Consider the following 16833-nt stretch of genomic DNA (forward strand, 5'->3'; position numbering starts at 1 on the left):
CCGAAAGTATGATTGCCAAATTGTGAAATTTGCATATGACGCGCGTGAGCTCGAGACAACGTGCAGAGTCAAGTTTCGTTGGGTTGCGTCGGTGGGTGGCGAGTGACACGTGCAAAGGGGCGTTTTAGCCCAATACTTTTGCACGGGCGTGGCGAAAATGTGACCCGCGCGGAACAGACAGGCAGTTGTTCGAAACCGTGGACATATCTTGATAACCCCCGGTCGGAGCGACCGCGATTGACATGCAATGGTGGAGAGGTGAATGACACATCGCGTGGTGATGATGTGCATTCGCACGTGCCATGTGTCATGCGCAAGCGCGCGGTCAATATGGATTGGTCCGATTTTGACGGTTTTCACATTTTCGTCGCGTCGAAATGTAACAGATTGATCGCTTTCTCGCATGGGCGTCACCAAGTATCTGAGGCTGGAGAACTGAAATCTGTGTCCAAGAACCGGGCCTAAAGTGATATTTTGAAAGAGAAATCGTGAAAACGTGCTTTACATGGGTTAAATTAGAGGTGTAATATTCCATTTGGACAAGACTGGGGGGGGGGGGGAGGTAAGCCGTCCCCGTCGAGTTGTTAAATATAACGACCACGTGGACGCACTGCCTTTTTCCGGCCACCTGCAGATATGACGCAGCTTTTGCTCATTCCGTTTTTAGACGTTTTCGCGATGAATGAATCCAATGAAAAGTTGTGAGAAGGCTTTTAAAATATGTTATGAATATTTGATATTTACTTAACACTCTAAAAGGAAAAGATTGTCTTCACGCAACCCGATTGCCATGCAACAGGCACGCCACGTGTACACAGCTTAGAAAAAGTTTTCAATATCAACCAGGATTCTTTGTTTCTTCAGCCCATGCCTTTCGTTCTTCCAAATTCTAGAAATACTAGGCCTGGCAATCAGCAATGTGCATCAATCGAGGGTGTTGGATCCGGCTGCCCTACTATTGTTTACATCAGTTATGTGTGGAGGAAGGCGGGCTTTGACGATCATTTCATTCGAGGATCATTCATCCTGGAACTGTAAGTTAGCTCTGTCAGTACTGCGCAGCCGATGAGAAGGGACGCTACAAAGATACAGGAGCTTGCGTCATAGATGCCGCCGAATGCTTCTAACAAGCTTTGAAAAGTTTTGGTAGGAACAGATCCGGCATCATACCTTGCCATAAAAGCATGATCTCGCTCATAGCTACGCGCCTTTGCAAGCATATTTCTAAATCTGCAACACATTCATGGCCGAAAATCACTGATAAAAGATATATGGCTGCAGAATAAAGGATGAAAAGTTTTCAAAAAGTGTTTAAAAGTTTGTGCTGTAATTCTCTGTGAAAACAGATTTTGCGAAAAAGAGGAAACATGGTGACGATATAATGCATTACTTGAATCCTTCTCCAAGGGAAAATAGGAAAAGCTGAGCACATACACGAGGCTGACGCAGAAAAAGCTTACGAGTCATGTGAGTTAATCAAACCGAGAGCTGATAGAAATGCCTGGTATCTCTAATAAAAGCTCGTTGTCACGGGAATGTAGTTCGACACGGTTGTTTCTTATTGCGTCGTCCTTCTTCAGTCATGATCTTCGCAACGATATCGCGTGCAAACGTGTGTTTTAGTGCCAGGTTTCTAGACGCCATTAGCGTTATAGTTAAGGTGCGGATGGTATTCTTACCCTGGCCATGATCACCTCTCCTGGATTGGCTCCGTCGTAGTCATCTCCGTATTCGTTCATCTGGTACGGGAGAGCCTCTGGAAAAAGGTTACCATCGTCGGTGCCAACAAACAACCATATGTCGCCGCAGCATGTGGTGCAACGATCTAGTGTTTGGAAACTCCGGCACTGAGAAATTGATGCATGCAACAAATGACACACTCTTAACACAGCGGAAAAGGAGTTTTTTGTCGTGACCAATTCCTACCGTGCAACGAATTTTATTTGGTCATGTTCGTCTTACGGGCCAAACTACTCACACGGCAACGAAGGTTGTCTACCATGTCTTCTGACCGAGTAATTATTAGAACCCTGGTGTTGATGAGGTATTCATGGGGCCGGCAGTGTTCACTCAAGGCGTCCCCAACCGGGGATTTCCCCAAGGGAAGCAAGACTGATGTTATTAGCTAAAATATACAGGAACCCTCAGGTGGTGTTAACAGGTATGAAAAAGCCGACCGGGGTGGCATCTTACCACATACTCTTTCGTGAAGCCCCGCTCTGAGCCGAAGGCATGCGCTTAAGAAGCCAAAACAGGGGCAGAAGTTCCACCCACATTAAGTGTTCAGGCGTAAGCCAGTCACCGGCTGCTTAATCGTTTGGTTTGATGTGCGTTGCGAGAATAAAATCACTGCGTAGCACACTCTGCTGATCTATCAACCGCTTGCATGATTGTGTTTATAGCAAGGAGTAGGCACACGCCTGGTTTGTGATGAACGAGCTGTATTGCTGGCTTGAGGGAAAACCACAACGCGACCCACCCTCAGGGAGAAATGTGTCTGGGAAAGGTTGTGAAGATTTATTTATAAATTGCGTTACCCCGGCTCTTCGCCGCTAGTTACCTGACTCACTGCCTTTGACGATGGCCGCACAAACCGAGCACTCGGCTATGACCGAGCTTACCTGTGCGTCATCACCTTTGTTCATGTGGCAGTCCTTAGTAGGCTGTACGATCTAGCATGCATAGAGTGAGCCAGTTCATTGAGGTCAGAATCGGCGGTAATCCTAAGGTGGTGCGACGATAAGAGATCAGCACGGACCACGACTGGACTTCAGGGCGCTTCTTCATAAACCCGGATGGCCCGTCTTTTGCTTTCCTAACTTTCTCCCGTCGGTTATGGATTTCGTCGATCTTCCCGCATTGCGTCGCCTTCTGCCTTCGTTTGGGCAGGGCTTTGTCCATTCCAGCTAGAAGAGCATGCCTCGTTACCTGTGTTTGACGCTATGTTTCAAGTGTCAACATATTCGTAATGTATCAGTAGAATCGCAGACTGTAATTTTAAGGGAAATACGTGAGATGATATAAATATCATTCTGGGATCACCCAGCCACTTCCACACTAAATTGTATTGCAATTGACCGCACAATTTATGAGCACGGTTTTAGATTGTCCTTTGTTATGAAACGTCGCTGTTTTTAGACGATTTTGTCATTTACCTACCTCGAGAGGAGGACAACAGAAACAACTCACTTATCAGCCGAAAGGTAAACCATAGGTCCACATCATCAGGGTTTTTTTCTGAGTGTCTCACATGTTTTTAAGTAGTTTTGCTTATGTACCTTTAATTTTTCTTGTGGCAGCTTTGGCATATGTATTCCGTTTCCGAAGCTTCTAATGACAATAACTGTAAGGTTCTTTTATATTGGCCTTTTCGCCAATCACCCACACTCGTATCTGCAAAATAATTTCAGCCAAGCGCCAAATTTCGTTTCGCTCAACTGGTCGATAACAGTTACGCTTCCGTCGTAAGGGTAAGCGATAGCACCGCGGGGCATTGCAGCCCCCAAGGGTGTAGCACGGCGGCACGGGCGTGCAACTTAAGCGGCGACGCCGGCTACGCCTCTGGTCCAGAAAATATCCGTTTTTAACAATTATTTGCACTTGTTACTTGACAGATGAGCACGCTTTGAGAGTTTCCGTGGAAAGTTTCCTGCCGCTACCGCTTACTCATAATGCTCCTGGAAGTCTTGCAAGCCCCAGGGGCTCGCGTGAGAAGTTTCAGCTCGTTCCGACGGCTGCGTGGGCTGGCGGTTTGTGCTAAAGGAGGCGCGACGGCGGCTTCGAGCGTTGCACTTTCGAAGGGTGCGCGCGTCAGCGCCAGCGTCTGACATCAACCGCAGCCCTCATGATGTAATTTGCGCCGCGTAACGCGTCGCGTAACCTTACCCTGTCAAAGCTGGAAAGCACCCGCTAACGGCCATTCGTCGTCAAAAGCATCCGCTAACGGCTTGTCCAGCATGTTTTCGCATCACTGCACCACTGCACCACGCACCACACGCTCCATCGTTTTATACTCGGCCGATCTGTCATGTCCATAATCCCCACCAAAAAAGTTCTGCAGATCTGTGCCGATGTGAGGGGTTTCAGTATGGAGGTGGGGGAGCAGGGTGCTCCCTGCCCTTCCCCCTCCCCCGGTGACAACGTCTGAGATTTTAAGGCGACACTGATATCTTATCAGCAGTTATTCGACCAATGGTCGCATCACATTGCATTGCATTCGAGGTGTTGCAACGCAACGCACTTTACAAAAAAAGTCGGCTGCAGGGTCATCAAAACCAAGACAAAGTATAATGTTTTATAATACACGGTTTTGTAATGCGCGGACTGAAATATATGGTCCGATCCCGACAACGGGCGTGAGTGAAAATGAGATAATGGCCGCCCTGATGATAAGGTACGTTTATTCTTTACACACATGGATGAACGCTTGCGGAATATAATCATGCGCGTGCGAGAATGCGTCACGTTTGCGACTGCAAAAGTAATGTACGTGTCAGGTTTCTGCTCCTTACACGCCTACAGTTCACAGTGACAAAATAAGAGACGCTGCGCATAGCAGGACGGCAATCAAGCCACGGTCAGCCGACGAGACGCAGTGATGCTTTGAGGGCTATTCCCTTGTGCCAGTGTAGAAGTGCTGGTTTTGTGAGGACTCAGTGCCTCCGAGTGTGCTGTTGGCCAGGAGTGACCCAGAATTCCCTGAGTACCCCGGAGTGGTCTGTCGTGGGCCGGAGGACGTAGAGTCGCGTGACACGTCAAGGGGTCACGGCACCGTCTCACCCGTCTCGGTCGATGAACCCTGATGGGATGACCTGCATTAAGAGCTATTAGAGAAGGCGATCGCCTTTGAAGCTGCCGCACGAACAGGGTTTGCCCCAGCCAGCGTCGAGCGACTTCTTTGGAGTTGTTGGGTTGTAATATCCACGCGACGACTGAACCAAAATGGCCGCTAGCTTACAGTGTCCTGCTCTTACCGGCCGCTAGCTTACAGTGTCCTGCTCTTACCGGCCGATAGCTTACAGTGTCCTGCTCTTGTCGGCCGCTAGCTTACAATGTCCTGCTTTTACGGGCCGCTAGCTTACAGTGTACTGCTCTTACCGGCCGCTAGCTTGCAGTGTCCTGCTCTTACCGGCCGCTAGCTTACAGTGGCCTGCTTTTACCGGCCGCTAGCTTACAGTATCCTGCTCCTACCGGCCGCTAGCTTACAGTGTCCTGCTCTTACCGGCCGCTAGCTTACAGTGTCCTGCTCTTATCGGCCGCTGGCTTACAATGTCCTGCTTTTACGGGCCGTTAGCTTACAGTGTTCTGCTCTTACCGGCCGTTAGCTTACAATGTCCTGCTCTTACCGGTCGCTAGCTTACAGTGTCATACTCTTACCAGCCGCTAGCTTACAATGTCCTGCTCTTACCGGCCGCTAGCTTACAGTGTCCTGCTCTTACCGGCCGCTAGCTTACAGTTTCCTGCTCTTACCGGGTTCGGATGGCGCTCCGTCTGCTGTCTCGTTTGATTTTACGTGCGAAACTTATGGTCACTTGAGGCAGGGCTAGTCCTGCCGCTGCAGTCTAGAGAATGCTCACAGAAAACAAGTTGTTTGCTTCAAATCCCAAATCTCAAATTCCATAATTTATGCCCTCGCCGTCAGGCTTGGCTGCTTACCCTTGCTTTCTAGACGTTTTCAGGATGGCTTGCCTATCGAAATATTTACAACGCTTCAGGATGTTTCAGAGAAACATGCATGGAATAAAATGTTCCAGGTAGTCTCTTTACTGTTTTGATTGCATCTCCACGATTTCGAGACGGTCCTGATGACTCAGTTTCGTATTCTGGCCCATTGGTAAAAATGCGTACGGCCTTGAATTCGTTTTCTCGGGATGCGGGGACTCAAATCTGTTTACCTTATAGCGTTCGAAACGCTACGCAAACAACCAGTTGCGGGCATAACCTCAGAGTACAGAAGGCCCGTTTTAACCGCACTCCAGTCGTCTGCCACTCCGCTTTCTGTCACCCCAGCTGTCCCCCTTCCGTTACCCTCTCTGTCCGCCTTCCGTCACCCTTGCTGTCCGCCTCTGCTAGGGCGGCCGGGCGACCAGCGCCCCGGCGAGCAGTGCGGACGCGCTCCTTCCGAATCAGCGACATTTCTCGTCACGCGAGCGTCGCCCACGCCTAATGGGATCAGGCCGGTCCGGCGACGCGCCTCGTGCCGACGTGTTATCAGGTCGACGCAAATTGGACGGCCACGCGCTGCGCCCTCCGGCCGCACGCCGCTTCGGCAACGACTCGCCGCCGTCGCGTCACGACTGCCGCGTGCGTGCCACACGCATATAAGCGCGTTTGCCGGGGGCGTGAGGCGGGTGGAAAACATCCTTTAGATCATTTTTCTTTTTGTTTGAAGGTGCTCGTGATTCGCCACGTGCTTGCGACTTGATAGAAATTGCTCGCTCGTGTGGTTGTATGTGGCGGCCTGATACAACACATTTTACGGCCAACAGGGACGGATCCAGAGGGGGCCACGGTACCATGGGCCCTCCCTTGAGCCCCGGAGGGGCTCATTGTCTCAGAGGGGGCCCATAGCCGGCCAAACAGATGCAGTTTTTCACACAAAACGCAACAAAACTGGATATCCCTGGACTTCCATGCGACCAAGAACAGCTGTAGGCGAAAGGTAAGGGCCTATGAGAAGCCAAAAAAAATATTCACTAATTTGAAAAGTTGTGAATTGGAAATGTTAAGGCTCAATACACTGAATAGGGGCCCCATGCTGTTTTCCGGGGATCTATGTGCTCACTTGCAGGATCATTTTTATTGTAAAGGAGCATTCCACGTCGCCCTTGGTTTCTTTGCATTTGCTCGGAGGGCCCCGCACTGTTGTTGGGACCCTTCCTTGCTAGCATGCCGAAACACCTGTCAATCACGGACCTTCTACGAATTCTTTCCACTCACCGGAAAGACTCTTAGGGCTATATCCGGGGTCCCATATCTTTATTTGCCGGGGTATTCTCGGTTGCTAGGGGCCCTTTACGTGGGCCTCGGTTAATGTGCCGACACACATGCGACATGCTCAGGGGCCTTCTACATTGGTCTAGGGCGCTTTCATTTTCTATCGCTTGCTTAGGGCCCTACACTTTTGTCGGAAGCTCGCCTGATGGCCTATTTGGGTACACTCAGTCGTTTGGGGACCCTTCACACGGGGTCTTGGGTACTTCCTTTCTGAATGGGGGCCCCTATGCTTTGTGGGGGGGGGGGGGCTATCTGATAACCTGCTCGGGCAAATTCGATCGTTCGAGGGCCCCTAACATTGGGCCTTGGTCACGTGCTATTTGAATGGGGCATTGCGCACTTGTCGGGGCCCCTCTGTTCGCCTCCTCGGCCACACTGGACTGCTCGAGGGTCCTGCACATTGGTCCTTGGTGTTTGAATTTAGGGCCCTCTGCTCCTATCGGGGTCATCTGACAACCTGTTCGAGTACACCCCATCTTTCGGGAGCCCTCCGCGCCGGGTTTTCGGATTTGAATAAAAGGTCTTACGCTCCTGTCGGTGCCCCTACTGATGAGATGATCAGATTCATTCGATCTTGGGGACCTCTAGGTTTTGGGCACTTAGTTTTTGAATGGAAAGCCCTTTACTCTTTTTGGGGGCCCAATCTGTTAACTTGCTTTGGCGCACTCAATCATTCGGGGCTCTCTACATCGTATCGTGGGTATTTCATACATCAAGGGAAGGCCCTACGCTCTTGCCGGGGCCCCATCTGTTAGCCCGCTTGGGCACACTCGAATATCCGCCCTCCCCCCCTATTGTGTCTTGGTTACTTCCTATCTGAATAGGGGGCCCTACGCACTTATCGTGGACCCCATCTGTTTGCCGCTTCGTCCACACCGAATTGTTCGGGGCCCTATATATTGGGTCTCGATGTTTGAATTTAGGGCCCTACACTACTGTCTGGGCCACCTGTTAATCTGCTCGGGTATACTCCATCTTTCGGGGCCCTCCACACTGGGTTTTGGGTACTTCTTATTTGAACGGAGGGCCCTACGCTCTTGTTGGGTCCTCTCTGATAAGCTGCTCTAGCACATTCCATCATTCTGGGGCCATTTACATCAGGTCTTTGGTGCTTCCCATTCGAACGAAGGGCCCTACGCTCTTTTTGGAAGCCCCATTTTTAACCTGCTCGGGTACCCTCGATCATTCGGGGGTCCTCTAGATTGGGTCTTAAAGGTATTTCCTATTTCGATGGAGGGCCCTATGCTCTTGTCGGGTCCTGTGTGCTAACCTGCTCGACGCACTCGATCGTTCAGAGCGCCGCGCATTATGCCGCGAGTATTTCTTATTGAATGGATGGCCTTATGTTCCTGGCGGGCCCTACCTGTTAAGCTGCTCGGGCCGGTGGCGGATGCAGAGGTGGGGGGAGGGGAGGGGGCACGGGCCTATGTCCCATGGACCATGTCGAAGCGACCTAAAGGCTGCGAAGGGGCCCATAGCCGGCCGGACGGACGCAGCTCTTTACATAAGAACACAGCAAAATTGGATGCCTTTGGACCTACAGACGACCAATGACAATTGTTAGCCAAAGTAAAGAGTTCATAAGCAGACGAAGCTCATTTTTCGCTGATTGGGAAAGTGTTGCTGGGGAAATTTTTGGGGCTCATTACGCTGTCCAGAGGCATTACGCTGTTGGTTGCCTGGCCCTATATGTCCACTTGCCGGGTCAGTCTGATCTCTGAGGAGCTTTCCACGTTTCCCTTGATCTCTTTGCATTTTCTCGTAGGGCGCAACGTGCTGTTAGGACGCTGTCTGCCTCCATGCCTGAGCACTGTTGATCGATCAGGTTTTCCTCCACGGATTTTTCCCATTCGCCTGAAAGGCTCTGCACGCTTTTTCCGGGGTCCCATATCCTAGGATACACTCAGTTGCTCAAGGGGCTTTCATATAAGTATTGGGTTCTTTCCACTTGCTTGGTGGGCCTTGTGCTGTTGCTAGGGCTCTTAGAAGGTAAGTCACGGAGACACCCGCTGCTCAGGGCCCCCCTTCTTTGATCGAGGGCTCTCTCCCTTTGGTCTCATTCGCGAAGGACTCTTCACCCCTATCGAGGCTTGTGTTGTTAACCTGCCCGCGCGCTCTTGATCGCACAGGAATATTAATTCATGGTCTTAGATAATTCCCCTTTGCTCGGAGGGTCCGGTGCTCTGGCCGGTGCCTTATATGTCAGCCTGCCGGGGCAATGCCGGTCGGTTAGGGGCCCACCACGTTGGTCTTGGGTTCTTCTCGCTTGCCCCGAGGACCCTATTATTGTTGATGGGAGTTACTTTGTTAACCTCCTGCGACACCCATGCTCGCTCAGGTTCCGTCCCTACTGGCCTTGGTGCCTTCGTCTTAAAACAGCAGTGGAATATGCGCCGATCAATTTTTAGGCGTAATTACCGAGCGTGACGTTACTTGCCGCCAACGTCGTATATGTAATTCCCATAGGCTATTGATTGTGTGACACTCATAAAACTAGTGCATCACGTTCTTAACATATTTTGAATGCTAGGATATGTTGTACTCCTTTATAACAAAGGACAAATTTTTGCGTTGATCATTAGCCATCTGCTGATTACATCGCTCAGCCGGCTAGCAGGGCTAGCCAGCTGAGCAGGCTAGCAGCTGGCTAGCAGAGCTAGCCGGCTGAGAGAGAGAGAGAGAGAGAGAGAGAGAGAGAGAGAGAGAGAGAGAGAGAGAGAGAGAGAGAGAGAGAGAGAGATATATATATATATATATATATATATATATATATATATATATATATATATATATGTGTGTGTGTGTGTGTGTGTGTGTGTGTGTGTGTGTGTGTGTGTGTGTGTGTGTGTGGTCTTCATATATCATCATTATCACTGTCATATTGGCCTCAAAAAAGAGATAATTCCACAACATGAAAACAGTTTTGGAACTAAATACCGCCTGCTTTTTTTTAAATTCGACATCAGGAACGCAAACCAAGGTTGTCGAAATCCGGACAAAAATAAGGATTTCAAGGTAGACTAGATTAACTTTATAGGCTCAGCTCACCTCCTCACACCCCCAATTTATCTTAGAAACTTACACCCCTGCGCCCATCCCCGTTCCTAGCAGCATGTGAAACAAATTACATAATAACTTTGAGACCGCGTACTCGCAATCTAAGCAGCAAGAACAAAGATCACCGGGGTTGCGTTTTCCATTGAACCGAGCGGCGTTGGCGGGCCAACATTGGGCGGCGGGCGCCTGACGCCCGAGAACAGCCGCCGTGAAATAATTTCCCCGAGAGTCCTTCCAAATGAATTCGTACCATCAAACGTAAGAATGGAGCATAAATTTCACATGTCACACCTTAAGGGTATCATTTGAGCTGATGAAAGGCTCCACCAACTGGGAAAGAGAGATTTTATGTTGAATTGTCTAGTTACCTTAAATTTTGACGCCTGTTCGCAGTACTGTGAATGCTATTCTGTTCCTATTATAAAAACAAAAATGCCTGCTCGAATGAAACATACTCCCGTACTACCTTCTAATCGCTGGAATTGACATGAAGCCTTCAAAGGTACTTTTTCAGCAATGTTACCGTTTTCTTCCGCTCATCGACCATCGCTTAATATCAGCAAGAGGGCGACGCCGCGCGGCTTATGGAGACTGCAGGCCTGGACATCGGGATTTTTGTTCTGAGGCTTGGGAGTTCGTGTGGTCAAAGGCATGTTATGCCATTCTTCCATCGCTCGATTTTGAACAAGGGTTGAGCCCTGCCTAGCGAACATGATCACTGAGGAGCCACCTTAATTAGCAACGCTTGTACAATCAGCCTGCGATGCGTGTGACATTAACAAAATGGTCGTTTCATTTGTCATACATTCGAACTGAAGCAGTTAGAGTCGCTCTCCCTTCAGTATGATAACAGTTTGGAGCAGTGTCTCCCAGAAGCACAGCTGGCTCGCAGTGCGTGTCTGATGACGAGAGCGGGGAAAGGTATTGTCAAGAGGAGGGCATGTGGCTAAGCATTTTGGAAAAAGGTTGAGAGCTTGTTTCTGAAACGATGCGTGGAGTAGAGGAGTGATTATTTTTAGTTTTACGTTAAGCAAAATGCGTATGCTTTATCGATGAAATGTTTGGTATGTCGAGAACTTCATGTAAACAGGATGCAGCCCCACGTATATTATGGACACCATTCTTGTGAACACATAAATATATGCACTAAATAACCACAGAAGCTCAGGATAGTAACATGTGTACTTATTTTAGTTTTCAGTACGCAAGAGGGAGGTGCAACTGCACTCCTCGAGCTTCACAAAACGCGCGCGTTTATACGAAATTGATGCAAACTGTCAGGTTTTCCTACGTGATAATTGCTGTGACCACGCACATAAGCTTAAAAAATAGATAGTAAGTGTAGTTTATGCATATGAATATATATATATATATATATATATATGTATGTGTGTGTGTATGTGTGTGTGTGTGTGGTGTGTGTGTGTGTGTGCGTGTGTGTGTGTATATATATAATGGATAGCCAGAAGCCGGCACATAAGTGAACTATATCTGAGAAGTTTGCCGTACCTGTCCCTCTATGGCGACTTCCAAGACCCTGCCCCCCCCCCCCCTCCGTCATTTTGAGAAGTCGACTCCCATGCCTGTTCAAAATGTTTTAGTCAGAGTCGGAACTCAATCGGTCGTCCTTACAACAACCATTACTAAGTCATCGAAGTAAAAGATTGTTCACCATCTACAACCATCTTAAAAATAAACACTGGAATACCAACTGAAAGGAAAGCTAATGGCTATGTCCATTCCCCAATGGCATGGGCATAATCGTACGTAAGTACCATTCTGGCAGGCAGGATGCTTTCATTCAGCTATTCGAATGTTGCACTCACGTGCCATCGGTTTCCATGGCGGTCGAATAAATTTTCGAGACGTTATGTAGGTATGGTACATACAACTAATTGTAATGGAGTTGGTTCTTATCATGATGCAGAGGATACCTAAACAGAAACCAACCCATGGCAATGTAGCCTGTCGCGTTTGAGAACTGATGTGAGTAGCACTGGCCAATGCATTAGGATAACCTCCATTCATGATTTGCGTGTACGCAGATACTTATCATTGTTGCACTTGTGTATGAGTATACATAAAACGTAGATAATGCAAGCACGGAAATACATAACATGCATGCACACGCACACACACACACACACACACACACACACACACACACACACACACACACACACACGCACACACACACACACGCACACACACACACACACACACACACACACACACACACACACACACACACACACACACACACACACACACACACACACACACACACACACACACACACACACACACACACACACACACAACACACACACACACACAGAGAGAGAGAGAGAGAGAGAGAGAGAGAGAGAGAGAGAGAGAGAGAGATATATATATATATATATATATATATATATATATATATATATATGACAAATACATTGTTAGAATATTGGTTGGGTTTGTACCTGCTAACGCCTGGCAATTGCAGTCGTCAAAGTCCACAACTTGAATAGTTTATGTTTTTGGCCACTGTGACGAAAGTAGCGCGCCCATGTAGCTATCATCGCCTGATCTGTCTCGTGTCTGTCTTCAGCTGCCTCGTGATTGGATAATTTTACATTTCTCAACCTAATCAAATGGCGAGATGAAGTAATGGTGATGTTGCGCGGTGGCAAGAATACCCCCCCCCCCCCCCCCCCCCCGCCTGATCACACAGTCTGTATAGTTTATGCCTTGTGCCTTGTAGATATTACAGCACAATTCAAAATCATTGTGTGACCCTTTCCTGAAGATTCCATGGCGGCGTGACAAGTGATGGTCAACGTCCTTAAAAACGTGACTGGCTGGGCCGGGCCTCTGCAGCTACACAATTTCCGGATCGTTGTAGCTGAGACTCGCTCGGTCTGCGGCATCTTTCGTGACGATTGCATGGCAGCAATGACTTGGTTTCTGGTCTAAGTGAATTTGACTGTCAGTTTTAAAACACACAGTCAAATGTTCGTTTTTTTCAACGTTTAAAACTCTTCAACGTTTGCTCACTGTTTGTTCAATCCCCAGTGCCGACTGGACTTCAATGTTGGTCCAACACCATCGTGAAACCAGTGTCTCCTGTTGTAATGAAGACCAATCATTGTCCACACAGGAGCCCAAAACTCATTTTGCCGGGAAACCATGACTTTTTTTACCTTGTGATGGACATTTCCAGCTGGATCTATTCAGACTTGTTTTCCAGTGTCAATAGTTGCGTGTTGCAACGATTTTATGTAGACTGTGACATCACTTTGAGGTGGGATTAACGTGAGTACCACGCATATATCTAAAATGACACACCATAACACAATGGGTTGAATATCAGCCCCTGTAGTTCACATTTTGTGAAGTCTGTGTGCCTTTGCTCTGGCAGTCACTCGGTGAGCATGAAATGTGAGGACATAACCAAATATTTTTTTTTTTGGAAAACACAACCAGGAAGGAGGTGAATCAACCTTTGAGATGTTGTTTGTGAGGCGGTCTTGGCAGTCCAGATCACTTGCAAGTCCGAATCGCAATCGATTCCACTAAAGTAAAGCTCATAAGACCATACATCACGCAATTTAAGAACTAATTTAAGCTGTCCAACTGGTTATAACTTGAACAGAGTGAGGATAAAAATTGCCAAGTTTGGATGAGAGGCACGTTCAAGAACGTCATTACTGCTAAAAACGCTAGCTCAAAATGACCGCAACATAAGCAGCTGCATGGACCTAAGCCCCAATCCTCATCAGCCCTTTCAGTGGATTCCACGTGTTTCGGCATATCGGTGTCCCGCAGTCACTTTCTTAAGTGCATAGTGCTCGTATGTGATATTGCGCCCACGGGATCGGCGCGCACAAAGCCCGATCACTCCAAATATTTGCTCAGCCTCACACATCCCCAGGGTGGCCCTCCGGCTGCCACGAGTGATCGGCCTTTTGCGGGCTGTGGCTGGTAATGGGCTGCCATACGTGGCTTATCGCTGCGTGAATAACTGTGGTGGGCATCCCCGCTGCTGGCAGATCACTACATGTTTGCTGGCTTGGCGTCGGCAGCTCCTTTCTGAGCGCACGGCTTGGTCATGAGCAGCCAACTGCGGAGGCATGTGACGCCGATCTTGCCGAACAGCGATCACCTGGCGTCGCCTGGCGAGCATTTCCGCCGTAAACCTGGGCTGCCACACGTTATAGCCAGCCTCGTGGACAGCGGGGGTCCAGCGAGACGCCGTCACACTCCGAAACGACGCCAGGCAGCGGTCCACCCCCAGCCGTCGTCGCGACCCGCCGCGCCACGGCAGCTCTGTCTTCATCGCCAGCCGCAACCATCGCCGGCACGGGCCATCAGCCGTGCCATGCGTGGACCCGCCGCCGGCGCCCACAGCCTGGCATCGGCGGATCACCACCTGGGTCGAGACGTCGCGTCCTCGCACGAGCCGCCGGCAGCGGCGCCACGCCGGTCCTAATGCGGCCCCGGCCGGAGACATTGATCGCTATCAGGCGCCCCAGAACGACCCACTCGTCACACGAAAAGAGCGCCCGGCAGGCCCGCTGCTCATTTCCGGCCGGTGAAGTGCTCCGGTCCGAATGCGGTGGCGCTTTCACGGCGGCGTTTGCCAGTCGGCTTAGCCAGGGCCGCAGCCGACCTCACCGACGCGCGGCTCTATCAAATTACCCCCCCCCCCCCCCCCCCCGCTGCCCCCAGGGCCTCAGCAGGCGATGAGGGGCGGTGCAGGCCTTTGCAGGCCTTTGCCGGAGGTGTGGTGGCCGTTGGGACCGGCCGCTCGTGCGCCGGGCTCGCCCGCCCGGTCTCGTGTCAGGCGGTCGCGTAAAAGGTGCAGCGTCTCGTCTGCTCCATTTAATGCGCCCAAGTTTGGTGAGATGGGTGCTCGGCGTCACATGTTACGAACCCCGTCGGCATGGAGCGCTGCCTGGGTGTGCGAGTTGTCCCAAGTCGGCGACCATTGGCGGCCGGCGCCGCGTGCCCGACGAGCGTCAGCCCTCGGTGCCCGCCGCTCGCTGATCCCACGTCTTCGTCCCGCAAACGACCGCCGCACGCCACCCCGCAGCCCCGTCATCACGGCCGCAGCACGCCACCTTGCAGTCCTGTCATCACGGCCGCAGTATACCACCCTGCAGCCCGTCATCACAACTGCAGCACGCCACCCTGCAGCTCCGTCATCACGACTGCAGCACGCCACCCCGCAGCTCCGTCATCCGGCTGTTTCAGCTACATCGATACACCCCGATCACGCAGAGCTGTGGTCCCCTGAGTACACGCAGGTTCTCGGCACGCTCCGTTCGAATCGGGGGCTTGCCAGACGCAATAAGGCTCTTAATATTCTGTGTGAGCATAAACAAGGTATAAGGAACGATGGACTCAACAGCTCCTCAATGATATTTGCGCAATCTTTTGGACAAGCATAAGAGCGATCCAAAGACAATCTCAGCGAGAAGCCTACACGGTTTAATGAAACGGAGCTGCTGGAGCTTTAAGAGAAAGCTCATCGAGTGTTTGTTGAAAGGCTAGGCTCGTTATTGGTTCGGCCACGTCATTAGAACACTTTGAAGTAGCATAGACAGCTCCGCGAATAATCGGCTGTTTGCTCGGAAGCAATTAGGCCGGTTTCCAAAGCTGCACGATAACGATGTACTCGCGAGACGTTCAGGTTTGTCTTGTCTGCGTGCGCGCCAGAAAACAACGACCTGTCAGGAGGGCTACTCTCAGCGGCCGCGGCAGCTACTCTTTCAAAAGCTCTTGCAGTGTAACCTTTTGACCAACGGTCAAGTGGCGGATACACCCGAAGCCAGGTTCAACCAGGTGTTTCGTGAGATGTCATTTTCACTGTGCGCTTCATGCAGCCAGGGGTGTCATTTTTTGTGAGGGGGGGGGGGGACAAACCAAAGATACAACATCCCACTCCCACTTTTTTCACGCCGGATTTAGCCAACTTCATTTTGATGGCAGGTAAGACATGTTTTTAATTTTTATATAGTTTACAAGTCTTTAATTTGAGCAGCATAGTAGTCAGGCAGGGATGGATCCATGGAGCAGGAACTGGACGCATGCACCTCTTTTGATCAGTAAGTAAAGGCATCCCTTTAGAGGCCACCTTAGGGCACAGAAGGCGCTCTTCTGTGGCGGTCATGAAAGGCGGTATTCATTTTGGTTGTTGGGATAAGAATGGAGTTGGCCATGGTGGAATTCGGCCATCCCCGTATTCCAGAGCTTTTCACTTTAACATCACAAACCATTGCGTGTCTTATGGCCCTAGGTATGTGAAAATTATTGCATCGTTTATCCACCCAGCTGTAACGCTCCCTTTTGGTGGTGAGAGCAGACACGATTTTGTATTACGAGGGAAGTGGGGGATCTGGTGTTGGTAGGTGTCAGGGTATGTACGAGAAACGTGCGTCCCGATGGGGAGGCAGACATCCGGCTACATTAACGGATCTAGCTACCGGCCCCGGGGGTCCATACCATCGGGCCAAATTACACACCCCACTCAAATGTACTTTTTGTCCTTGTGTTTGGTCAAGGTGTCCACCACCATCCCGTTGCAAAAAAAAAAAATGTTGCTTAATTAAAGTGAAGACTTTCGGTGGCATGCGAGCGCGGCTGGAATAATTTGGCCTCGATTTGGCGCCGCACCACATTTTTTCAACTCAGTTTTTTTTTGTCATGGCATCAAGAGTGACATTCATCAATACTTGTATGGCATTGGGGCTAAAAGCAAACTGCTTTCATTAGGCACATAAAAATGCGCTGTAG

General features: G+C 50.0%; 1 protein-coding gene across 1 annotated transcript in view; it reads right to left on the reverse strand.

Moving 5' to 3' along the window:
• LOC119107574 (desert hedgehog protein) overlaps positions 1-16833 on the reverse strand; it is an 85610-nt gene that overhangs the window by 47580 nt on the left and 21197 nt on the right. The window contains exon 3 of the mRNA XM_037231062.1: positions 1680-1756. Coding sequence (XP_037086957.1) covers positions 1680-1756 — 77 coding nt within the window. The remainder of the gene's footprint in view (positions 1-1679; positions 1757-16833) is intronic.

The sequence above is a fragment of the Pollicipes pollicipes genome, unplaced genomic scaffold, assembly GCF_011947565.3.
Source record: "Pollicipes pollicipes isolate AB1234 unplaced genomic scaffold, Ppol_2.1 Scaffold_6686;HRSCAF=7923_pilon_pilon_pilon, whole genome shotgun sequence".
In the NCBI taxonomy this organism is placed as follows: domain Eukaryota; kingdom Metazoa; phylum Arthropoda; class Thecostraca; order Pollicipedomorpha; family Pollicipedidae; genus Pollicipes; species Pollicipes pollicipes.